At 44.2% G+C, this 26,174-nt stretch overlaps 1 protein-coding gene across 1 annotated transcript in view; it reads right to left on the bottom strand.

Moving 5' to 3' along the window:
* SLC38A8 (solute carrier family 38 member 8) overlaps positions 1-23,141 on the bottom strand; it is a 28,928-nt gene extending 5,787 nt beyond the window's left edge. Inside the window, exons 1-7 of the mRNA XM_020989475.2 lie at positions 22,886-23,141; positions 16,727-16,925; positions 14,229-14,388; positions 13,206-13,307; positions 9,775-9,832; positions 2,118-2,232; positions 1,307-1,454 (exon numbers count right to left, since the gene is read on the bottom strand). Of these exons, the coding sequence (XP_020845134.1) occupies positions 1,307-1,454; positions 2,118-2,232; positions 9,775-9,832; positions 13,206-13,307; positions 14,229-14,388; positions 16,727-16,925; positions 22,886-23,074 (971 nt within the window). The 5' untranslated portion in view covers positions 23,075-23,141. The remainder of the gene's footprint in view (positions 1-1,306; positions 1,455-2,117; positions 2,233-9,774; positions 9,833-13,205; positions 13,308-14,228; positions 14,389-16,726; positions 16,926-22,885) is intronic.
* Positions 23,142-26,174: the final 3,033 nt, after the last annotated feature.

Genomic DNA, 26,174 nt, shown 5'->3' with positions numbered 1-26,174 from the left:
AGACAGGAAAGCCAAGGTCAAGAGAGACTCTCCTATTATTCTTTTCTCCTCATATTCTACATTTAAGCGAATCTCAATCGCCTCCTCACATATGGCTTGCGATTTTCCAACCTTTTAGCCTTTACCGATCCTGCCCGTATGCCTGGAATGCCCTCCTTCTCTCTTCTTTGCCCCTGAATTCCTACGCATCCCTTGAAGCGCAGCTCAAATGCCACCTTTTCCAAGAAACCTTTTCTAATGCCCCAGCTAGGCACCACCTCTCCCCCTCGGATGCCATTTTTTTGTTTTTGTTTTTTTCAACAAGATGGATCCATGCCTAGAGAACCAGTGAATAAACATTTGAATTGACTCATAGCTTCCTCATGTCTCTACATAATTTTATGATATATTAGAGTTGCGTTTGGTGGTATAGTATTGGGGGTCTCTTCCAGCCCCAAATCTTAGAGGTTGTCTCATCCAAGCCTGCACTTTACATGTGAGGAAACTTATATAGCTCAGAAAGTTAAAGTGATTTGCCCAAAGTCACACAGCTAGTATATGTCAGAGCCATGATTCAAACCCATATCCTATTATTCCCAATCATCATCATCATTACAGCTACCATTTATACAGCACCTACTATGTGCCAGGCACTGTGTAAGTGCTTTACAAATGTTACCTTATTTGATCCTTACAACAAACCTAGGAGGGAGGTGCTATTACTATCTTCAGTTTACAGATGAGGAAACTGAGGCAGGCGGAGGTTAAGTGACTTGTCCAGGGTCACACAGCTAGTACGTGTCTGAGGCTGGATTAGAATTCAAGTCTTCCCGACTCCAGGTCTGAAGCTCTAACCATTGCACTGCCACCAGGTGCCTCTACACACACATTTTACCCCGAACCAGACTAAGCTGCATGAGAGTAGGAACTACATCAGATCTTAACTTTAGGTCTACCTTAGCTATACCCAGTGTGTGCTTTATAAAGAAGACTTAAAAGAATGGACAGTCAGTATCTTGGCTAAGGTAGAATGACTGATGTAAAACAGAGCCAGGATTCAACTGTCCTTTCGATTGCAGACAGATTTGAACACATAATTCATCATTAAGCTCTGTGATAAAGGTTATAAGTGCACACAGTAGGTGTTCAATAAATATTTTTTGGCTGAAATTCTTTAAACTAATAATCCAGAGCAGGCTGCCCTGAGCAGCCGGGTCCCAGGGCATAGAGATGGGTCCTTCCTGTCCCTCAGCTGGAATATGGGGGCTCTCTTCCACCACAGGAACGGTCTAGGACACTAATCCAAGTAACTGACAAACTCTTTCACCTGCCCAGGAGGAGCGCAATCGGGTAGACGGTCACAATCGAGACACCAAAGAGGAAGCGGGCAATGATGACCACGGTGTCATTGCTTGGGTAGGACATCAGCACATCAGCAGAAACATTATCTCCAAAAGTCAGAAAGCCATAGAGCCCTGCAAAGGTTCAAGGGATTTCAAATCAGGAAGGATTAGAGAAATCTTACCTCACTTCGGCTTAGAATCCACAGATAGGACCTGGTTGCCCCACAGGCTCAGATAAATCCCTTAACATCTTGGAAGATATTTTTCTAAGTCACAAGGTCTAATGGGAGCTCAGAAGCGTCTCTACTGAAATTAAAGTTTCTGAGCCTCAGAACAGACACATTCACAGTTGTTAACTTAATAAGGAGATAGAAAGTGGGTTAAGAGGAGGGAAGAGTGGGAGTCAGGGGGCCTTCTAAGATTCAAAAGTGGGGAGACAAAGTAGATATATGTAAAGGTGCCAGGCTGACCCACATGGAAGACCTCTCAGAGACCATAGCTTAAGGGAGCCTGAGTTACTGCATCCAGAGGACGACTGGCAGGCCTGATGGAGTGGTTCGGCCACTGCTACGTGGGCAGGAGGTAGCAGAGATTCTAAGGAGTAGTTTGAGGGTCTTGAACAGACAAGACCTGAGTTTGGGTCCCGACATCTTCAGCAGCAGGATTCCAGCTTTACTACGTCAGTAAATTGTATGCTTGTAATTTCCCCCACTCTGTAGCCCTCAGGACCCCCTCCCCAGTATCAAAGGTTGATGGAGAAATGGTCTGCTTCTCCAACTTCAGGTGGGCCTTTACCTGTCAGGGAATAAATGAGGCAGCAGGTTAGCATGGAGGCCACTGATACCACAGTCCAATGGGAGAGGTTTTGGTTGTCCATGCTTCGGTAGATAGATACGCTAGCTTCATGGCACTGAAAAACAGAGGGAGTCATAGCGCACCCCCACACCCACCCATGGGGCTCTTCCCAAGAATGAGAACAGGCCATGGTGTTCCCACCTTTGGAATCATTGGGACTACAGGTCTCTGACCCAAGCACTGAGTTTAAGCATAGAATTATATATAAACAGAGCATCAAGCCTCTACCGGGAGAAGGAATCCAGGAACAGGGCATTCTTGGCTTCCCCTGAAGACTTTTGCAGCCTTGCTTTCCCTGGGGATACCAGACGGTGTGTGTGTGAACTGCCCCATGTTCAGCCTGCGGTCAGATAAAAACTATTCTATCAGCCAGTCAGTCCACAAGGATTTATCAAGCCTTTATGAGCCTGGGTTTCTGCCTCCCAGCCTTAGAGCCTCTCAATTCCTTCTCCCTCGTTCCCTAGCAGTCACAGACCTGGAGCAGGAAGGAACCTTAGACATCATTGAATGCAAACCCCTCATCTTAGAGGGAGAAAATTGAGCCCAGCCTCATAGAAATTAATAAGTGCTTTTCTCCTCCCTCCCTCCCTCTCTCCTTCCCTGCTTTCTTTTCTTCCTCCATCTTTTCTTTTTCCTGTCTCTTTCTCCCTTTCTTCTTCCATTCTTTTTCCTTCCTTTCTTCTTTCCTGCCTCTCTCTTTCCCTTCCTCTTTCCTTCCTCCTTTCTTTCCTTTTCTTTCCTTACTCCCGCTCTCCTTACCTCCCTCCTTTCCTTTTACTTTCTCTTTCCTTCCTTCCTGCCTCTATTTCCCTCCTTCTCTTTCTTCCCTTCTCCTTCCTCTTCCCTTTTATTTCTTTCCTCCTTCTCTCTTTCCCTCCCTCCTTTTCATTCTCTTCCCTCTCTTCTTTCCTTCCTCCTTTCTCTCCTTTTCTTTCCTTCCTTACCCTCCCTCACTGGCTTTTCTTCCTTCATTCCTTTCTTCCTTCCTCCTTTCCTCTCCTTCCTCATTCCCTCTCTTTTTTCCTTCCCTTCCTCCTACTGAGAGAAATAAAGTGACTTGCTTGGGTAACAGCTGGATTTCAAACCCACATCTTCTGATTCTCCCCCCCCCAGTCCCGTTGCCACTGTACCATGCTACCCCATGAAGTCCCTGTCCCCCCATTCCATCTTCACCTCTAACAATCCTGACATCCGTACAGCCTCTGTCACAGAATCTAGCATATTCCCTGCTCTTTTCTCTCCTGTCCTGACACTCTTTCCCACGATTTCAGATCACTTGAAGGGCATCTCTCCTTTTCTGCTGCATGAGAGCATGGAGGACCCATTGTGTACTCAGGTCATTGCTGGGTGGGGGTGGGGACAAGGAGGCTGGAGTCCATCCTCAGCACCTCTCTCCCCATAGCCAACACGCCTGGCAACAGCAGCCCTGGCCACTGTTGCTAGGAGAGACAGGAGATGGAGCCCAGCAAAAGGAGAATCAGGGCGCCCCCTTGTGGCCCTTTGGGCAAACGCCTTGGGCGGACCAACCTCACTGTACCCTGCTGAGGGCTGTGAGTGAGCATCTCAGGAGTTGGGGGGCTTGCTAGACTACATACAGAAAGCAGTTGAGAGCAAAAACATCCTCTAGATTTTTGGAAGAAATATAAGGGAAAAAAGCGAGGAGAGGAAAAGTCTGGTGGTTGACGTTCAACAAACCACAGATGGTACCCAGTAAAGAGGCAATAGTGAGGAGGAAAAGAGAGGGGGCTGCTTCTGCGGTAAAGCTGTGACCCTCCAAGAACATCAGTGAGGGAGAAATAATAGCAATAAAGAAATAACAGCCAGTCATAGGGAAGAAGGGAAAATGACCCCCCAACGCCTCCCTCCCCACCCCAAAGACTGGCTCTTTTTGGTGGGGGAAGAATCAGGGTTAAATGACTGGTCAAGGGTCACACAGCTAGTAAGTGCCTGTGGCCAGATTTGAATTCAGATCCTCCTGACTCTAGGGCTGGTGCTCTATCCACTGCACCACCCAGCTGTCCTAGGACTTGCTCTTAATGTAGCGGGGAATTTTTTCAATTGGAAGCTTTTGGGGCATTTTTGTGAGATAACCTGTTAAAATGAGAAGGGAGGGAGTGGAAAACAAACGGACATTCCTGAAGGAGGAAAATGAAAGGAGCACTGATCACTTTCTAGGAAAGGCAAACACTTGTGGGGAGACGGATAAAACTGAAGAGTCTTTCCCTTTCTCCTACTTTTAAGTCCCCAGAGCTTGCTATATACCTAGGGCAACATATGGATGCTAAAGGGCCCATCCTTCTCCAGAGTAGCTAACTGAGGGTGTGCTCCATTGAGTTGTCTAAAGTCATTCAGAATCCCAGCTCTGCCATTTACAAATCCAAGTGTCTGTCTGTCTGCCTCTCTCTCTCTCTCTCTCTCTCTCTCTCCTCTCTCTCTCTCTCTCTCTCTCTCTCTCTCTCACACACACACACACACACACACACACACACACACACACACTATCATCATAGATTCAAAATTGGAAGAGAACTCATGGGCCATTTAGCTTAATCTCCTCATTTCACAGATGAGAAGACTGAGTCCAAGGAAGGTTAAGTAATTATCCTAAGGTCACACAGTAGCACCAGAAGTGGGATTTGAACACAGGTCCTCTAACTATAGAGCTTATTTCTTTCCACTGCACTGCTCTTCACTGCAAATCTAACCTTCTTTCTCCTATAAGCATGTTGGCTCCTGTAACTGGTGTCAGGTAGAGGCAAGAGGAGCAGAAACAGGAAGTACTAGGTCAGCATTGAAATTGAGAAGTCCCTGAGTCAAGTCAAGTCACCAGGTATTTATTAAATACTTACTGTGTGCCAGGTACTGTGAAAAGTAATGGAGACAGGAGGATCTGAGTTCAAATCTGGCCTCCGACATTTGTCACTTACTAGCTGTGTGACCCTGGGCAAGTCACTTAACCCCATTGCCTAGCCAAAAAAAAGGAATGGGAATACAAAAATGGAAAACTGGCCTTTAGGCCAAGTCCTAAAGAAGCTTACTTCCTAATGGAGGAGATGACACATGAAGAACTAGGTACTTACAAGATATAGAGAAAGTAGATGGAAGGGAATTTAAGTAGGGAGGGCTTTAGAAGCTGAGGAGAATGAGGTGCAGCTTTCCAGAGGACATGCGATTTGAGTTGGGTCCTGAAGCAAGCCAGGAGAACCAAGAGATGAAGGTGAATGAGGCAGAGCTCTAGACAGGGAGGGACAGCTATTGGGAAGGCATGGATGTCGGATGTTATATTCAAGGAACTGCAAGTGGGTCAATATTGCTGGAATATAGAGTGTGTAGAAGACAGTAAGGTATAAGAAGAGTGGCAAGGTAGGAAGAGCCAGATCATGAAGCACTTTAGGTGCCAAATCGAGGAGTTTTTATTTGATCCTGGAGGGAACTGAGTGGTGACACTATTAGACTGATGATAGAGAAAATCACCTTGGCAGCTGATTGGATGATAGATTGGAGTGTGGAGAGACTGAAGATAGGAAGACCAGGTAGAAGGTTATTGTAATAACCCAGGCAAGAGATGATAAAGACCTTGAATTAGGGTTGTGGCTATGTGAATGGAAAGGAAGAATACCTATCCCAAAGATGTCGTGAAGGTAGACATGGAGATAGACTAAATATGTAGGACAAATAAGAGGGAAGAGTTGAAGATGACACTGAGGCTATGAGCTTGGCTAATGAAGAAGATGGTGGTGCCCTCAATGGTAATAGGGGAGTTGGGAAGAAGGGAGGATTCGGGGGGGGAGATAATGAGTTCTGTTTTGGACATGTTGTATTTGAGATACTATAGGACATCAAATTCAAGATGTTCAAAAGGAATTGGAAATGTGGGACTGGAATTTAAAAAAAAAAACTAAGGCTGAATATATACATATATGTGTGTGTGTGTGTGTGTGTGTGTGTGTGTGTATGTATATGTATATGTGTGTGTGTGAGTGTATGTGTATGTATATATGTATATGTGTGTGAATATATATACATATAGAGAGACAGAGAGAGCCAGAAAAGAGGGAGAAAGAGGAAGAGAGGGGGGAATTATCTGTTTAAAGATCATAATTGAACCTATGGGATCTGAGGAGATCACTTAGAGAGACAGCATAAAGTAGAGAAGGCCCAGGACAAAGCCTTGGGGACACCCATGTTTTGTGGGTGTGACATGGACCAAGAAGGAGTGGTAGGATGGATAGGAGAGCTAGGAGAGGGCAGGGTTAGAGAGAAGAGAAAGTATTTAGAAGAGGGTGATCGGCCATGTCAAAGGCTGCAGAAAATTCAAGAAGGATGATGGTGGGGAAAGGCCATCAGACTTGGCAATTAAGAAATCACTGGCAATTTTAGAGAGAGCAGTTTCAGTTGAATGATGGGGTCTAGAATCCAGAGTGAAGAGGTTTTAGAAGACAGAAAGGAGAGGAAGAGGAGACACTCAGTGTTGATGGTTTTCTCAAGGAGTTTAGCTGTGAATGGCCCGATCAAAAGAGTTTTTTAAGGATAGAGATGACTGGGGTCATCCCTTATCCTTTGTAATCAGCAGGGAAAGAATAATAGGGGAGAAATTGAGGACAAGAGAGAATGGGATGATAGCGGAGGCAGTCTGCTGGAGATGTCCAGGGGGGATGGGATCAAGGGCAGAAGAAGAGCCATCTCTTATCCAAGACCAGAGCAAAGAAGGAGTTAGTGAGGGAAGATGTCTGAATAAATTGAGATGAGGAGGGGATCAGGAGGAGCTCTCAGAGAATGGCCTGAATTTTTCCAGTGCCGTGTGAGGCAAGGTCCTTGGCTGAGAGAGTTGGAGGTGCAATGAGAGGCCGGAAGAGGAATGAAAAGCTTTGGAACAACCACTGTGGAAAGTGGAGTGGTGAATCAGTCAACCTGAAAGAGAATTCTTGCTTTGCTGTAGTGGTTAGATAATAAATTTGTAGCGGACCTAGTCAATAGTTTTATGATGTCTTCCAGCTGTTTTTGCAGCATATGAATAGGAGCAAAGAAACTAAGTGATGAGAATAATCCAGTTTGGGTTTTGGCAAGCACAATTGGACAAGGAGGCATAAGAGTCAACAATAGGGGGTAGTATAGAGCTAGGCTGGTTTATCACGCAATCCAGTTATGAAGGGAGAAGAGCGTAGCCAGTGCAGGGGTGATATCCTGGTGATGGTATAGGGATCAGTGGTCCAGTTCAGGATGAAGAACAGAATTAGGGATCATAAAACATAGGGACAGATGGAATGATAAAAGATTATAATTAGATAAAGGAATTGCGGAGTTCATGGACATGGGAGTAGACAATCTGTGGGTGATAGCAAGATCGAGGGTATGAGCATCTCGTGGAGCTGAGGTGGAGCATGGTCATGGGTCTTAAGTAGAATGAGGATCTGGGACATTAGGGGATTTGAGGGGATCAATATGTATGCTGAAATCCCCTAACATGAGGGCAGAACAGAAAGACTGTGAATTCATTACAGAAGGAGCGTGTCGTAGGGGTATCATCCCCCGGAGCCCAAAGGAGGAGAGATTGTCAAGTGACGGTGGTAGTGGAGGAGTCTGGAAATAGTGGTGGGGAGGAAGTATTCCGAATCCCCCACCAAGAGCAGAAAGCCAGGTGGTATGGCCAGTCCTGGAAAGGGTGATAAGGGAAGTGGTCACCAGGAATGGTCATTATACCTCAGTGAGGGCTTAACTAGCCTTCAGAACATATCCCAGATATTTAGAGGTGCAGGAGGAAGTCCCTTGGATCAGTAGTGAATATCCCCAGAACATCTCACTTTCTGAGAGACCCCAGGCCTCCATCTCCTCTCTCTTTCCCCAGGGGGGAAGGGGAGGAAAGGCCTGCTCCCAAGTAAGATTCAAACTCCTCAGCCTGGCATTCAAAGCCTTCTAGAATCTAGAAACTGCAGGAAGATTGGGAGATAGAAAGATAAATGTCCAGTACTGGCACAAGTGCCCCAACTTTCTGGCCTTATTTAACCTTGCTGCCCTCCAACACTCTATCCCCTGACCACACTGGACTATTCTCCATTTCCCCAAATCATCTAATTCCTAATGCCTATGCTCACGCTGGAGTTACTTATCCCTGGAACTTCTTCCATTTTCCTCTTCATCTGTTGAATTCCTATATGAATTACTTGCTGCCTCATGCAGGAAATTTTTCTTGACCTCTGGGAAGTTGAAAAATGACCTTCACCCTGGACTTCAAACAATGAGTTTTATATCTCATAGTGCCTGGCACATAGTAGGTACTCAATAAATGTTTGTTGACTTAACATAACCTGTGTTAATTACCTCTATGCCCAATACTCTGTTAGACTGAGTGATAGTGGGGGACTATGTCTTATCTCCTCTTAGCACCTAATACAGTATTGTGCATACAGCAGTGCTTAAATGTTTCTCCCATAATTCATTCTCACCCCACTCCAGTGGGATCTGAGGGGCTCATTCAAAGAGCCGATCCCTCCACTGGCACATGTAGCAGCCCAGCCATCCCATCTCATTTTATGCAATTCTTGTTCATGTCTTTCTCTGAATCTCCCAGAGATCTGTACCTAACATTCTGGAGCTCTTCTTCCTAGGTCTTTAAGCTCTGAGGGGACTAGTCCAATACCCAGGCTGTCCCTCACTCCTATCTCCCTTTCTGCTCTGCTCATACATTTCCTGGAGGCTCTGTTTTATGCCAATCAAGTCCAACTCTGGTATTTTATGATGGTGTAAACATGACCCCGGGACTCTCAAAGGTTGGATTATGCAGTCCTCCTGCAGGCATATTGCAAGTTCTTGGTAAATTCCTCTCCATCCAATCCAACTCCACATAGCTGACAAAGTAATTTTCCTAAAGTTTAGACCTGACCATGTGAATCCTCCCTCTACTCACTAAGCTCCCTGCTATCTTCAGTCTCAAATATAAAGTCTTCTTTGGGCATTTGAAGCTCTTCATAACCCAGTCCGTCCTACATCTCCAGTCTTATTATACGTTCTCTATGATGCAGGCACACTCTTTATGTAAGTTCATGCCTTAGCAATGGCAGTCCCTTCATGCCTGGAATGTCCTCCCTCTTCACCATCATTTGGAATTCCTGGTTTCCTTGTCACTGTTGAAACACCACCTTCTATAATCTCTTTGAAGCCTTTGCAAGATCCAATCCCTTTACTGCCTCGACCTCCCCCACTCTCATGTTCCCACTCCCCAGAGTTATTCTGTAACTGCTTTTTAAGTTTTATATATACATAATCAGTGTCCCCTTATCAAACTGCAGATTCTTGAGGGCAGGAATTGTTTGTTTTTGTCATCAAAGCATCAGGATCTAGCACAATGCCTGATCCAGAAGAGGTACTTCATAAATGCTTATTCATGATTGGATGGTTCTACCAAGTTGGAAAGTCTAAAGTTCAATCCTAAACAAAGTATCTTACCTTTTATCCAGTGCCTAGCCTACTTGAGTCTGAAAAGGCTCATTAGCAAAAGATTGGCCACTGGGCAACAAATTCTTCAGCCATGGCAACTCATGAAAGAAAAGGGAAAAAAAATTTTAAAGCTTTTTTTTTTCTGTACTCAAATTAAAATTACCTGAAATCCAAAGCAGATGGTGGGGAATACATTAAATACAGCAAGCCAGGAGGAAGGTCTGTAAATAGATGAAACCAGGTGTTTAATAAAAAGGAAAACTGAAACCCCAGCTAACGTTAGAGGCATAGAAAATACAAATGGATATGAGGAAACATTCTGGTTTTAATTGCACAGGATCAAAATCAGGCTTTGGGAAAGATTAAACATGTGTGCCAAGTGCCTCTGGTCACTGGCTGTTCTCAGTTCAGACGGCACGGATGGGATACATCTTGCCAGTTTCCTCTCTGGGATGGAGGGAAGGGAAGAGGAGGAATTTGCACCCTCATCTTCATTGCCTTTAGCAGCCTTGAGCAAAGGCACTGAACAGGGCAAGGAATTGAAGAAACTCAGTGGGATCTTCTTGGTGACCTTAGCATTTCAGGGGCATTTAGCTGCTATTTCCCAAGTGCTTGGACACAATGAATACCTTGTGGGCCCAGAGCTGCCCATATGCTTCAGGTGGCAATCAACCTTCAGAGCCATTGCTTCCTAAAGTATGGTTCTAACTGCCATTTCAGCTGTACCCCCTGTATCCCTGACCATCTGGTGCCACTAAGAGAGCCAGTGAACTCCAGCAGTTTCTGAAATGATCCTCTGTATGACATCCAAGAAACCATTTCATTGTAACTGCCAGCCTCTCCCAATGTCTACAAAACCTGAATCCCATTGCATTCTCCCTTCCTTCTCAGTTTCCCTTCCTGGATATTCACCCAGCTCACGTGCTTCTCACAGGGCTATGTCCTAGACACACACCTCTTCCCTCACCATCCCATTTCATTGGTGAAACCAGCTTCCATGGGTTCAACTATCATCGCTATGTATTTGACTCTCAGATTTGTTTATCCAGCCCTTACCTCTCTCTTGACCTCCAATCTTACATCTCTGCCTGACCATTGGACATTTTGAACTGGATGTCTTGTAAATATCTTACTTAACATTTACAAAACTGAACTCATTATCACTGCCCCCAAGTCTTCCCCTCTTCCTAACTTCCCTATTACTGAGGAGCCCCCCATCTTCCCACACCCTCAAGCTTAAAACCTGCATGTCACGCTTACCTCCTCCAACTCTTTGACCTTCCCTCTAATCCAATCAGTCACTAAGTCCTGTTGTTTCTGCCTTCATAATGCACACACTTCACTCCTCTGACACTGTGACCATCCTGGTGCAGGCCCTTGTCACCTCAAGCCTGCACTATTGCAATGGCCTGTTGAGAGCTGAGGATCTCTGCCTTAAGTATCCCCCAACTCTAGTCTATCTTCCACTCAGCTATCAAATTGATCTTCCTATAACACAAATTGGGGCAGCTAGGCAGTACCGTGGATAGAGTGCTGGTCCTGGAGTCAGGAGGATCTGTGTTCAAATATGGCCTCAGACATTTACTATCGTGTGACCCTGGGCAAGTCGCTTCACCTGTTTGCCTCAGTTTCCTCATCTGTTAAATGAGCTGGAGAAAGAAATGGTGAACCGCTCCAGATGGGATCACAAAAAGGAGGACACACCTGAATTGACTGAACCACAAAAAACACAAGTTCGATGATGTCGCCTCCAGTGGCTGCCTGTTGGCTCCAGAATCAAATACAACATCCTCTGTTCGACTTTGAAAGCCCTTCATAAGCAGGCCCTCTCCTACTTTTCCAGTTCCCTTCCTCTTTACACCACAATTCAATGACACTGGCCTCCTCACACTAGACACTCCATCTCCTGACCCAGACATTCCCATTGGCTATCCCCAATGACTGGAATGCTCTTCCTCCTCATCTCCAGCTCCTAGCTTCCTTTAAGTCAACTAAAGTTCCAGAAAGAAGCCTTTTCCAATCCTCCTTAATCTCAGCACCTCCCTTGGTTGATTATTTCCAGTTTTTTTTCTGTATCTATCTTGGTTCTACACAGTGGTTTGCAGGTTGTCTCCACCATTAGATGGTAACCTCGAGAGCAGGGACTGTTTTTGCTTTTCTTTATATCCCCAGTGCTTAGCACAGTACTTGGTATACACTAGGCACTTAATAAATGCTTGTTGACTGAGTGATTCCCCATACTGCCTCCCAGTCTGGGGCTGTTAATTCTGTATTTTGCCAACCTACCGTACAGCACCCATGGACTCCCCCCTACCTTTGCTAACATCTCTAAAATGGATCTTCCACTGGTTAACCACCCCCCTAACCCTTTTAATTAGCCTAATCTTGTTACCTTCTAATCCCCAAGTGGCCCTGTCACTGACTGCTTTAGAATCTAAGGCTTTCCTTGGGCGGGTGGGCTCCCATTCATTATCATCCATCCCAGGCACAGAGACACAGTGGGCTACGCTGGAAAGGTCCCCGGCCTGGGAATTACATGATCTAGATTGGAATACCAGCTCATCACTTACTAGCCATGAAGGGTCACAGAATTCCACAGCTGGAAGGGACAACCTAATGTGACTCTCCCATTCTACAGAAGGGGAAACTGAGGCCTAGACTGGGTGAGTGACTTGTCCAGAGGCCACAAGAGGTGGTAGAGGGGGTCAACTGAAACCTAACCAGGTTCCTCCTCTACAGCATTCTCACCTTGGACAAATCATTTAAACCACCCAATCCTCAGTTCTCTCACTCACCAAATGGGGAGAATTTACTCTGTCTTTTGTCATAGGGTTGCAAAGATCCAATGAGACAATTGTAAATGTGAGGAATTTTCATTAACCTCACGATACAAAGAGAAGGAAGCATTTAGCAATGGAGTGGCAGGGGAAAAGCCCTGGACCTGGAATCAGAGGACGGCCTGGGGTCCAATCAGCTAGGTGGAGCGGTGGATAGAGCATAGGACCTGGAGTCCAGAAGACCTGTGTTCCAATCCAGCCTAACACACTAGCTGTATGACCCTGGGCAAGTCACTTCATCCTGTTTGCCTCAGTTTCCACATCTGTAAAATAAATGGGTTAGATTTGAAGGCCCCTAAGATCCCTTCCAGCTATAATGTACGCCCCTTTGACCTACGATTTGTGAGGAGACCCTCATGTATCAGGATTGGCATGTGTAGACCAGCTCATGAGGTATGTGTGTGCTTCCGTATTTCCCTTCATCCCCCAATGGAATGCAAATTCCTTGAGGGCAAAAATTTATTTTTGTCTTTAAAACCCCAATACCCAGCAAAGCTGAATACCCAATATCTAGTCCTGAAGGTTGATTGCCACCTGAAAAGTATATGGTCAGCTCTGGGCCCATAGGTTGTTAATCTACACCAGAGCTTATGAGATAGCAGGAAAATGCCTCTGAAACACTAGGGTCACCAAGAAGATCCCTCCAAATTTCTCCAATATACAGCACATAGTAAGTGCTTGAAAATGTTTCCTGAGTTACCATTCTTCTCCACTTCCTTCTCTGGGGACCAGGAACAGCTAGTTCCCTGACACCCACCTGGGTGACTGATGAGTTTCAGGAATAAGGCTGTTGGGCTTCAGGTAATACTTCACCACGATGACCAGGCTCAGATAGCAAGCAGCCAGCGTACCTAGAATGCTAACATACACACACACAACACCACACACACACACACACACACACACACACACACACACACACACACGTTTAGTTGGCCTTTCCCATTGAGCGGAGTCTGGGCTCACGTGGCCTGTAATTAGGTTAAAATGAATGAATGAAGAACAAGAAATCCAGCCAAGCAGGCCCCATACCTGGCTGGCTTGGCTGGCTTCCTGGCTGCTGTGTTAGTGTCTGCCAGGGACAGGGCCAGCACCTTACACGTTGTGGCTCTTAGGCCCTGCCCTGCCCTGCCCTCCAATGGGACAAAAGCCATCTGGAAACCAAATTTGAGAAAGGATTGGGGAGACAGGCAAGACATCTGTCTCCCATTTTCTTGAACTCAGTTGCTATACTTTTTCTGTACCTAGCACTAAATTTCTGATTTTTTCCTTTCCATGTGGGAGAAATAGTTTATCATAGGTGATAAAGGGCTAGTCTCGCATCCTCTGATTCATATAGCCTGTGTGACCATGGACAACTCACTTAAAATTCTCAGTTTCTTCAGCCAAACTATTTAAAACTCTAAGTTATAGATTGTTGATCTGCATTGATGGAGAGACTTTCCCCACTGAGAGTTTCCCATATTCCTGAAATCATAGGTCCAACCCCCCCAAAAATAAGGGGTGTATGTGTGTTTATTGAAGGAATGTAATCCCTGACACCCCTGGTCCCTTCCTGAATCTCAGTCCAAGAAAAGTCCAAACAAAATGCGTGGGAAAGTGCTTTGTAAACCTTGAAGTGCTACAGAAATGGAAGCTATTATTGAGTATTATAATTATTACTTTTATTATTATCGTGTACTCAGACATCCCTGTTTATTCCTTACACTTGAGGAGGTCCATCCTTGGGTTTTTTCATAAACTGCATATATCTTCACTTTACTCCTAAATGTGGATGTACCTTGTATATTTCTGGAAGCTGATTTCCTGAGGAGCAGACAGAGGGAAAATGATGAGGATGCAGAGGATGGACAGAGTGAAGTGTTGCTCTACATACCAGGGCCGAGGGACAGCCAAGACACCCCCACTGAGGGTTTCATTTGGCAAGAAGAAATCACACACTAGAGAGAAGAGAAAGGAAAATCGGATCATATTGCTGAAAGGGACCCAAGAGGCCGCCAGACTGAGTTCCTTCATTTTGCAGACTGGGAAACCGAGACTCAAAGAGGTCACCTTGTCTGAGGTCACACAGTATTAAGTGGCAGAGTTGGGATTCCAACCTAGGTTCTCTAACTACAAACCAATAATACTGGGGCCACCGAAGAACCCCAAGAGAACATCAGGGAATGCTGGTTTGAGGGAGCATCTACTCATCTCCTGTCAACAGTAAGATCAAGGGTCTTCAGTAGAGACTCCCAGGAAGACAAAGAAAGAACTCCCAGGGCTTCTTCAAGCTGGCTTTGGTCTACAGACAGGGGCTAGTTATCAAAGATGTTAACCTCAAGCATACACCGTGTTGGATGACCTTCAAAGCATGATGCACATATGAGTTATTATCGTTACTGTGAATCTCTTAACAAGTCCACAGTCTCTAAGGGACATTTTCCTGCCCAAGGAAAAGCAGGACACTGTGATAGAAAAATGGAGTCAGAAGATCTGAGTTCAAATTCTGGATTTGCCTGTTACTGGGTAAGTTATTTTACCTATGCATCAGTTTCCTCATCTGTAAAATGGGGATAGGAGAACTTCTACTCTCTACTTTATAGGGTTGTTGTTGGGGAAAGTGCCTTGTAAACCTTGAAGTGCTACAGAAATGGGAGCAATTATTGTGTATTATTATTATTATTATCATTATTATTATTGTGTACTCAGACACCCTTGTTCATTCCTTACACTTGAGGAGGTCCATCCTCAGGTTTTTTTTAAAATAAAAATATATATAAACATCCACCTAGACATATACACACAAACCAAAATACTTAAGAACAATGCAAACTCTCCTTCCTTTCTTTAGGAAGGTGGGAGACTCTGGATATTGGATGCTGAGGTGGTGGCTCTATCCCCTGGTTGTTCAGAACCGTTTTTCTTTGTTACAAGGGAAGGCTCCTCGGGTTGGGGAACAGATATATATCCAGGAGTGACTGATGTGAAAATAAAAGGCATAAATAGCTAGTATTTATATAGTGCTTTAAGGTTCACAAAGTGCTCTACAAACATGCCCTGTGGTTTTAAGATTTAATAGCTTATAACCGCACTAAGACTTTTGGGACAGCCTATCTCATCCCATTTGATCCTTACAACAATCCTAGGAGGTTGTTACTATTCAGCCAGCTCAGTCACATTCTGCTCTTGGTGACCCCATTTGGGGTTTTCTTGGCAAAGATACTAGAGTGATTTGCCATTTCTTTCTCCAGTTCATTTGACAGATGAGGAAACTGAAGCCAACAGGGTTAAGTGACCTGCCCAGAGTCACACAGCTAGGAAGAACCTGAGGTCAGATTTGAACTCAGATCTTCCTGACTCCAAGCCCAGCGCTCTATCCACTTCACCATCTAGAGGAGGTAGGTGCTATGGTTATCATCTCCATTTTACAGATGAAGAAAATGAGGTAGCCAGAGATTAAGGTAAGCCCAGAGTCACACAACTAGTAAGTGTCTCAGGCCTTCCTAACTCAAAGTCCAGTCCTCTCTCCACTGTACCACCTAGCTGCATCAATAAAATTGTAATTTAAAAACAAGATAATACAAACTGTGTTCCTTAGGGCAGAGCAAGAATTAGACTCAAAACTCACTTCAGTTTGTGTTTTTTTTTTGTTTTGCTTTGCTAGGCAATGGGGTTGAGTGACTTACCCAGGGTCACACAACTAGTAAGTGTCAAGTGTCTGAGGCTGGATTTGAACTCAAGTCCTCCTGACTTCAGGGCCAGTGCTCTATCCACTGTGCCACCTAGCTGCCCCTTGAGTTTTGCCCAAACCACCACCTAGGACAATGTGACCTTTCTCTAGGGCACTGAAGGAAAAGGTTTGCCCCATATTGATCTTCCATGCTGGCATGGAACTCCCCTGCCCAATTTGTCAACAGACATGGCCTAAGAAACTTGAAGCTTTCAGGACATTGAGGACAGGACAGAATTAAATTTAAATTAAATTAAATTAAATTAAATTTAGTGGTTAACTACAATAGAGTGGTTCTGGCAGGTAAGGGAGGGGTTGTCATAAAATGAAACCAAAATCAGTATTTCAACTCTTCAGTTCATTAGCTCTGTGACCCTAATCAAGCCCCTTTCCCTCTTTGAGCCTTCGGTAACACCTCCTACCTAGCTCACAAGGAAAGTGCTTTTGTAAACCTAAAGCCACCATCAAAAAGTGAGTTGCTATAGGATTGTCAAAGTAGAAGGGGTGTGGACCTCACCATAGTAGGCGATAAATTCTCAAGATACAGCTAAAGGGATGGTGCTTACATTTTTCCATCTGATCACCCACAACCTTCAGGAAGGCCACCGAAATCATGAACATATCTACAATGAAGCAGATTTCACAGAGCTTCCCAATGGCCGATCCACAGAGCACTCTGACCACGCCCTGGTAGGTGGACTGGCCACTGACGGAGGCAGCATAGCCCAGGATGACCAAGCCGCTGATGAGGAAGACTAAAGATACCTGTGAAAAGAAGACCCTTCCATGAAGTTGGGCTGTGACTGCCAGCCACCCTCCCCAAGGACACAGACGGGGGAAAATGGGAGAGACCTATCCAATGACACAAGTTGGGAAAAAGTAGGGATGCTCAAGGGTCATGCCCTTTGACTGCTATATACACTTCAATACAAACTCATGCCCCACAGGCTATGCCGACCAACTCTCTTCTATCATCACCTTAGCCCTATAGTAGGATTGTAGAATTTAGGACTTGATAGGGGTTCTAAAACCAGGGTCCAAGGATCATCATCTTATCCCTGTGGTGGACTGCAGAATTTAGAACTGGATAAAATCTGAAACCTTCTAAATCAAAGGTTCTTAAACTGGAGTCCAAGGACCATCATCTTGTCCCTACGGTAGGATTGCAGCATTGAGAACTAGATAAAATCTGAAATCTTCTCGAGCAAGGATTCTTAACCCAAGGCCCAAGGACCTCTGTGGATAGATTTTAGAATTGGGCAAAAAAATGCACCCTTATTTTCGCTAACCTTTGAGTTCCTTAACAATCTTGTGGATTTTATTGAATGCATTTAAAAGCATTATTCTGAGAAGGGGAACATAGACCTCACAAGATTGCAAGTCAGACAGTCAATCAGCAAGCATTTATTAAACATCTACTAGGTGCCCGGCATTGTGCTAATACCAAAGGGGTCGATGACAAAAAGGGTTAAGAACTCTTGTTCTATCTAGCTCAAACATCTCATTTTATAGATACACCAGAAGGGAAGTGACTTGCCTACCAGAATTGGCATTTAAACCCAAGTCTCCTGACTCCAAAGGCAGTGTTCTTTCTACTTTTGACCATATATGAAAGCAGGAAGAATATTTGCATCTGAACATTAGCTCTAATATTTATTTACAAGCTGTATAACCCTGGGCAAATCACTTAACCTTCCTGAGATTCAGCTTCCCCATATGTAAAATAGGGATAATCTTACTTGCACTCCCTGTCCTACAGGGTTGTTGCAAGGAAATGCTTTATCAATGTTATGGTGACTACAATGGGGTGTTACAGCAGCATGAGGACTGCTACAGAGTGAAATAAATAGAATTAGGAGAATAGTTTAGTGAATAGATCTCTGGATATAAAGTCAGGAAGACTTGAGTTTGAATCTTACCTCAGATGCTTATGAGCAGTGTGACCACGAATAATCATTTAACCTCTCTGGGCTTCAGTTTCCTCATCTGTTAAATTTAGGGAGTTAGATCAGATGAACTCTCAAGTCCCTTCCAGCTCTAAAGCTAGCGTCCTATAATGATGTATATAGTGACCACAGTAGCACAAGGTAATATTGAAAGACTTCTGAAGTTTAATTAAGGGCAGTGACCAGTGTGACTTCAGAGAACTTTACAGTGAAGATATTTCCTATCTGTTGGCAAAGGGTTGGTCTTGTTTAGTCATTTCAGTCTTATCTGACTCTTCATGACCCCATCTGGGGTTTTCTTGGCAAAGATATGGAATGGTTTGCCATGTCCTTCTCCACCTCATTTGACAGATGAGGAAACTGAGGCAAACAGGGTTTAGTGACTTGCCCAGGGTCACACAGCTCATAAGTGTCTGAAACTAGATTTGAACTCACAAAGATGAGTCTTACTGACTCCAGGCCCAGCACTCCATCCACTGCAGTGCCACCTAGCTACCCTGGTAAAAGGTTCGTAGACTCTATATGTGCTCAGTGAAAAATACATTCTCATACGTAGCCACTGTGTTGATTTATTTTGACTATAGATATTTGTTACAAAGGAGAGAAGTCCCAGTGACATTAAAAAAAGATTAATACATTTTAAAAGAACTTTAGGGCACTATATAAATGTCAGTTATTATTTCTTTCCTTATTTCCAGAGGCTTAAGTACTCTGATTAAGAGAGAGTTAGATTGATAAAACTCAGTTCAGCCACATGGGCTTTTTTGAATCACATCCCAGAATCCATTCACTCCTCAGAAATAGCATCTGTTCCCACTCAGCCATATGTCATAGAAAGAACACTGAATCCGGGGTCAGAGGACTTGGATTCCAGCCCTGTGACGTTGGACAAGCTGGTTCCCATCTCTAGATCTCAGTTTTTCCCTCTGTAAAATGAGCAGGTTAGTTGAAATGATCTCTAAAATCCTTTTAATTTAGACAATTATAGGAATGAAAGTAGTCAAAGGTAACCTCAATAGTGTTGGACTATATTGATAGAAAGATTTTAAAATAAAAAGCAGAAGAAGACCATGGCTGAGGGCAGGAGGGTTGCTTTCAAGATATGAATTATCAGTGGAGGTACCCAAGGAAAAGGGCAGAAGTGCAATAATGGTGTTTCTGCCTCCTTTCCAATGGTATGGTCTTCTTGCCTCCCAACTTGACTGCAAAGTCCTTGAGAGTACTTCCCCTCTGGTGTTTAGTTTCCTAATCTATAAAATGAGTTGTTTGAGCTAGAAACAACAGGAATTCTTAACCTTTTTTGTCATCAATCACTTTGGCAGGTCACAGCACAGTGCCTGGCACATGGTAGATATTTAATAACCCACAATCCTAACATGGGACCCTACACACATAATAGGTACTCTACTTTTGTTTTTTTTTTAAAGGATGTAGGATCATAGCTTAAGACCTTGAAGATCACCTGGTCCAGAGAATCTAAGCTGTTTTTTGTGTCTTGGACCCCTTTGGCAGCCTGACAAAGCCTATGGACCCCTTCTCCAAATCATGTTTTTAAATAATTGAAGGAAATGCTCAATTTCAATTAGAAGTTAGTAAAAAATGAAGACATAATTTCTTCTCATCTATGTTTGTGGGCCCCATCCTGAAATCTGCCCATGGACCGAGGAGGTCCATAGACTTTAGGATAGAAATCTCTAATCTACCCCAACACGCTCATTTTGCAGATGAAGAAATCAAGGTGAAAGCAATTTTTTCAAGACCATTCAGGTAACAGGTAGCTTGGTCAAGATTCTGACGCAGGTTCTCCAACTCCAATGTAAGGGGGGTGGAGGTAGGGCTTTCTACCACACCATGGAGTATCTTGCTTTTTTTGAGGGGACTTCTCTCAGTTTAGGGTGTAGTGGAGAGAACAATAGATTTTAAATGAAAAGATCCATATGTAAATCCTGATTGAATGACTATGGGAAAGTCACATCCTTTCTCTGAACATCAGTTCCCTTGATCGATTTGAGAACCAGTATAAAAAGAAGGTTGGAATCAATCACTTCTCCTGTATCTTGCTTCTATGATCCCCAGATCATATTATTATAACTTGGCTTTATAACTCAGCCATCCTTTCAGTAGCCTGAGTTAACCAATATTTTCATTTCCAGTCTTCTCTGACATCATCAACCCACCCAAGGCAGGCCAAGAGAAATGTTTTTTACCCATCAGCAGAGCAAAGGAAAAAGCCTTATTGACGAATAAAAAGTCATACGCTTCCATAAAGTTAAATAAACTTTATATTCTCTTTCAAATAGTAACAAAGGAAATTTCTATTTTCCTCAGGGAGAAAAAAAGATAAATCCATTCGATCTCCAATAATGTTTATTCACTACCATTTAAATAGCCCTGAAGTAAGAGGGATATGTATATTTCTTATACAAATAAATGTGAAATTCTGCCCTCAAGGAGCTTAAAATCTAATTGAAGAGATAAGATGAATACACAGGAAAGGCCAGCTCATTACCAAATAGTATTATTTTTCCCTGCAGAAAGGAAAATTCTAAGACTCATGATAGAAAATGGTATCCACACCCAGAGAAAGAACTATGGAGTCTGAATGCAGATTGAAGCATATTATTTTCTCTCTCTCTCTCTTTTTTTTATTTGTTTCTTCTTTCTCATGGTTTTTCCCTTTGGTTCTAATTTTTCTTTACAACATGACTAATGTAGAAATACACTTAATATGATTGTACATACATACCCTATATCAGACTGCATGCTGTCTTGGGGAGAGAGGAGTGGATGGGAAGAAAATTTAGAACTCAAAATCTTATAGAAGTGAATGTTGAAAACTAAAAAAACAAGTAAGTAAAATTTAAAAAAAAAGAAAGGAAATTTCTAGAATTTGAAAGCTGGAAAGGACCACGGTGGTCATCTATTCTAGCTTATATTGGAAAGGAATCTCTGCTGTAATCTGTCCTACAAGTGGTTATCTAGCCTCCGTGAAGGCCTGGAAGGACAGAAGTCCACCCCCTTTCAAGGCAGTTCATTCCATTTTGGGACAGTTCTGTTTGTTAGAAAATGTTTCTCGTCATCAAACCTAAATTTGCTTCTATGTGGCTTCAACTCATTGGACCTGATTCTGCCTTCTCCAGCCAGAGCTATAGTCCTTATAGCTGTTTCATTATAGTCTCATGCCCAATGGATCCCAACTCTAGCATGGCTTGGTGAGCAGTCAGCCTAAAGCAGCACCTACTATGTGCAAAACACTGGAGAATACAAAGATGACAAAGGGCATGGTCTCAGCTTAAGAAGCAAAAAGATACAAAAAGTAATCAAAAATATGGAAAGTCACCAAATCTTGGAGGCAGCATCAACAGAGCAGTTTCATAAACTGTCCATTTTGGTAACAGCACACACACAAAAGACTTGCAGCAACTGTGATTTTGCTTCTTCCCAAACGTGTGAGATACCTACTATTTTAAAAATAAGGGAAAAGCTAGGCAAGGGGGTCCACACCTGTAGTCCCTGCTGCTGGGAAGGCTGAGGTTGATGGATTGCTTGAGTTTGGGAGTTTTGAACTGCAGTAGGGGTAAAAGTCAATCAGGAATCAGCACTGTCTGCCACCAATATGGGGAACCCTGGGAAATGGAGGGCCAGCAAGCTAAGGAAGAGTGAATCAGAATGGACTGGAAAAAGAGAGGAAGGTAAAGCTTCCATATTGATAAGTACTGGGATCCAGAGTGGCCAATGCATCTCCAGCCTGGACAAGGCAGAGAAACTCAAGTCTCAAATATGTGTGATTGTGTGGATATACATAGGGTCATATGGCTAGTAGGTATGAGAGGTAGGATTTGAACTCAGGTCTCTCCTGACTACAAGGAGAGAGAGGAGAGAGAAAAGAGAGGAGAGGATAGGGGAGAGGAGAGAGGGAGTGAGGAGGGAGGAGAGGAGAGAAGAGAGAGAGAGAGAGAGAGAGAGAGAGAGAGAGAGAGAGAGAGAGGAAGAAAGAGAGACATAGACAAAGAGGGAGATTCAGAGAGAGAGACAGACAGAGAATGAGAGACAGAGCAGAGGAGGGAGAGAGACAGAGAGGGAGAGAGAAGGAAAGACAGAGAGGGGGGAGGGGGAGAGAAGAGAGACAGAGACACAGAGGGACAGAGGGACAGAAAGAGACAAAAGATTCTCATGAGCCTTGAAGAAGTCTTGATTACTTATCCTTTTGGTATGGTTAATTTTTTTTTTATCTTGCTTTAAAATAGGATTTTCAGTTCTGTTAACAGAGGAGGGGCAGCATGGTGTAGTGGGTGGAGAGGGCCAGGCTTGGATTCCAGAAGACCCAAGGTCATGGCTCCAGACTGAGAACTGGAAATGCCCTTAGAATGCCTGACTACCTCATTTTAATAGACGAGGCAGCTGAGGACCAGAGATTTAAGTGACTTATTTGAACCCAGGTCTTCTGACTCTAGACCCTGGGTTTCTTTCTACTCTACACTCATGGACTAGTCATGTAGTCTCTCAACAGCCCCAGGCGAGTCTCTAAGACTGAGCAACTGCCAACCTGTAACACCGAAACATTTCTACACCACTGAAGTCAGAGGGAAAAAGGAAGGAAAATATGTAAACTAACAACATTGATTTTATACACATCTGTTGAGCTTTGCTTGAAGTTATTTGTTCTGCAACCCCTTCTTCTTCCCTCTCCCCCCGCCCCTGAAATCACACTCAAACAGATTCCTTCCACCTCATCCCTAAGAATTCATGGAAACTGAACTGAGGCTCCAGGGAACTTACCAGCTCCATGATTAAGGCAGGGGTGATGCCACCTGCTTCACTGAAAGCCCATGAAAAGTTTAGCAGTCCAGCTCCCAGAGCCGATTTCAGCAGAATAAAAACAGCCCCAACAGATGACAAGCTTCGTGTCCTGCCATCCAGTGAAGGCTTGTTCAACAGACCAATGTTTTCTCTGTTCACTTCTTCCATATTTAAAAAACAAAGGGAGGAAACAGTCCAGTTTTCATAACTTTCTGTCTTCTTGCTACCGTGGGACTTCTCCTGCAAGAGTCAATTCAGATCTGCTCTGTCTCAGAGAGAACAAAGTTTCTCTGTCCAGCTTCAGTTGGAGCCAGTCAATACACCTTGAGTTTCCTCAACCACAGAGACACTTAAGGAGAGTTTGACAGAGTACATCAGAGGCAGACTCCACCCCTTCACTCAGTCCAGCAGTCCAAACCTCTACCCCTTTCCTCATCATCCAATTTCCACCCCTCAGCTCTACCCTGACCTCTCCTACCTCCTCCTACAAAATTTCTCTTCTCTCTTCTGTCTCATACCTCCAGCCCCCCTCCCCATCTCCTCTAGCTCCACCGTAATGAATGATCAATCCATTTCTAATTGCACTACCATGTCTTTCTAGGTTATAGGTTCCCTTTGGGTGTATCCTCAAATTCCAACCCTTCACATAACTTCTCTTCCAAATATCTCCTTCACCCAATCTCTCCTCCTCCCATCCTCCTAACAGTTTTTAAGTGGAGAAAGAGGGTGTGTGTGTGTGTGTGTGTGGTGTGTGTGTGTGTGTGTGTGTGTGTATGTGTATCTGTGTGTTTCCCCTGCCACTTAAGAGATTGCTCACAGAAAGTAGTTTTTAGCTTGTTTTGGCCTCGGGAGGGTTAAAGAGGATTACATTCTTAGGGCCAATTGGGAGGTCTGAGGAAAGGGGATTCAATACTTTGTCCTTAAACCTTGACTGGCTTTGGATGGTAATTGGAAAGGACCTCTTTGGTTAAATTGGCTTTTTTTTTCCCATCTAAGAACTCATAGAGTTCCAGAAGCTTAGAGCTGCTCCCAGCCCCCAGAATTAAGTGGTCCGATCTGTCCCCTCCATATTGCCATGTTAGGAAGACCTGGAGAGTGAGCATGTTGGGAGAGTTCGACCCCTGAAGAATTAAAGAGCAGACAAATGACAGAGAGCAGAGTAGCTCTCTGTCTCTGTCTGTCTGTCTGTCTCTCTGTCTCTCTCTCTCTCTCTCTCTCTCTCTCTCTCTCTCTCTCTATATATATCTATAATATATATATATATATATATATACATATATATATACATATATATATGTGTGTGTGTGTGTGTGTGTGTGTGTCTGTATAGATAGATATACATCTTGACTTCCCCCACCACTGAGACACACACACACACATATATATGTATATGTATGAGAGAGAGAGAGAGAGAGAGAGAGAGAGAGAGAGAGAGAGAGACAGAGATACACATGGTTTCATCATTATTCTTGGATTTCAGAGGGAAGGGTGTTGGCCCTTGCTGCCCACCGTGACACTTCATGCAGACTCCACAAAGAGGGTCAGTGGCCTTAAGTCCCCATCCCTCCCAGCATTTTTGTTGCCTTGCAGCACGAGGCAACATTATGTGATGTAGCAGAAAGAACACTGGCTTTAGAGTCTGAGCTCCTGTTTTCAAAGCCCAGCCGTGTCACCTCAGACAAGTTACTTCCCCATCTGTAAAATGACAAATTTGGACTTCAGGAATTCTTAACTTGAGGCTAAGGAACTTTAAAAAAATTTTTTTTAATAATTGCATTTCAATGTAATTAATTTTCTTTGTAGTCTTAGGTATTTTCTTCTATTTTATACACTTGGAAACATGATTCTGAGATGGGGGTCCAGCAGCTTCACTAGACTCCCAAAGGGGTCCATGGCACAAAAAAAGGTTAAGAACCTCTGGATTAGACGATTTCTAAGGGCCCTCCCAGATCTAAATCCTATGGGTCTTCCCTTGACCCTTCCCTACCTTTTGCCTCTTACCTGAGCTCATTTGTCCTCCTATCCCAGGTTCTTTCTAATTCAAACCCGAATCCATGTCTCCCAAATCTGAGTTCTCACCCTGCTGCCTTTGATCATCTAATCCTGCCTCCTGTGCCATGCCCACATGAGTCTGTCTGGCAGGAATCCTGCCCTTTGTACACTTCTTTCAGCCCTTTCTGATGGTTTTATGTGCATCTTCCTTATTTCCCTTACTTTGGTTTCAGAGCTTTTAGAACTGGAAGAGACTTCAGAAGTCATCCGGCCCAACCCACTTACTTCGCAGAGGAGAAAACTGAGGCCCAGAGAAATGAAATGATTTGCCCAGTGACACGAGAGTAGTGACAGAACTGGGATTGACTCCCGAATCCTCTGACTCAAGCCTGGCATTTAGGGCCCTCCATAATCTGGTTCCCACCTACCTCTCCAGGCTTATCTTACACATTCCCTTTCAGCTGTTTTCTGTTCCAGGAACGCGGGCCTACCTGGCCTTTCCATCTCCCACTTCGGTGACTTTGCACAGGTGGTCACCTATGTCTGGAATGTTCTCCTTCGTCTCTGCCTTTTGGGATCACTAGCTTCCTTTAAGACAGCTCAGGTAACACCACAAGACCTTTCCCCGCCTTCTCCTTCCCCATTGTTTTGCTTTCTCCCCTCTGGAAAGCACTTGGTAATTATTTTGTTGGTACTCTGTTGGGTCTGTCATTGTTTTTAGCTTTTTACAAAGGCACATTTATTTCAAAGATGCAGCAAAAACAAGCATACAAATGTCTCCCGTTTCCCCAGTGCTTGGGGGGAAGGGCACACTCCCCCCTTTACTATCTCAATCTCTGAGACAGGAGGCTCCAATTTAGATTGGTTCCTAAACATTCCCTCCAACTCTGTCCACAGATGAAGCGTGACTCAGCTTCAGCTGGCATTGGTCCAGAAGGTCACAATTTTGCTCCTTGGGGCATCAATGCTGGGCTACCTGCAAAAACAGGCCTGGGACCCAGGATGCCCAGACACTAGAGTACCCTATCATGTGAGACTCCTCTTAACCTAGAAGAAAAAGAAGAAAGGAAAAGGCCAAGACGGCAGGCCATGAGAAATGGGCCTCATGGCCTCAGAGGGGAGGAGGCCCTAAGACCTTTCCCCTCGCCACATGCCAGACACCATAAACAGAGTCATCTAAAATCACCCAAGAGTGACCGAGGCAAACGAACCATGTGTACTCTGCATTTACTTATCTGTGTACATATTTACCAGTAGAATAGATGCTCTTGAGGTT

Source organism: Phascolarctos cinereus, unplaced genomic scaffold (assembly GCF_003287225.1).
Source record: "Phascolarctos cinereus isolate Bilbo 61053 unplaced genomic scaffold, phaCin_HiC Scaffold_2;HRSCAF=192, whole genome shotgun sequence".
Taxonomy (NCBI): domain Eukaryota; kingdom Metazoa; phylum Chordata; class Mammalia; order Diprotodontia; family Phascolarctidae; genus Phascolarctos; species Phascolarctos cinereus.
The sequence above is the reverse complement of the archived record's forward strand: the minus strand, read 5'-3'. Positions and strand labels throughout refer to the sequence as shown.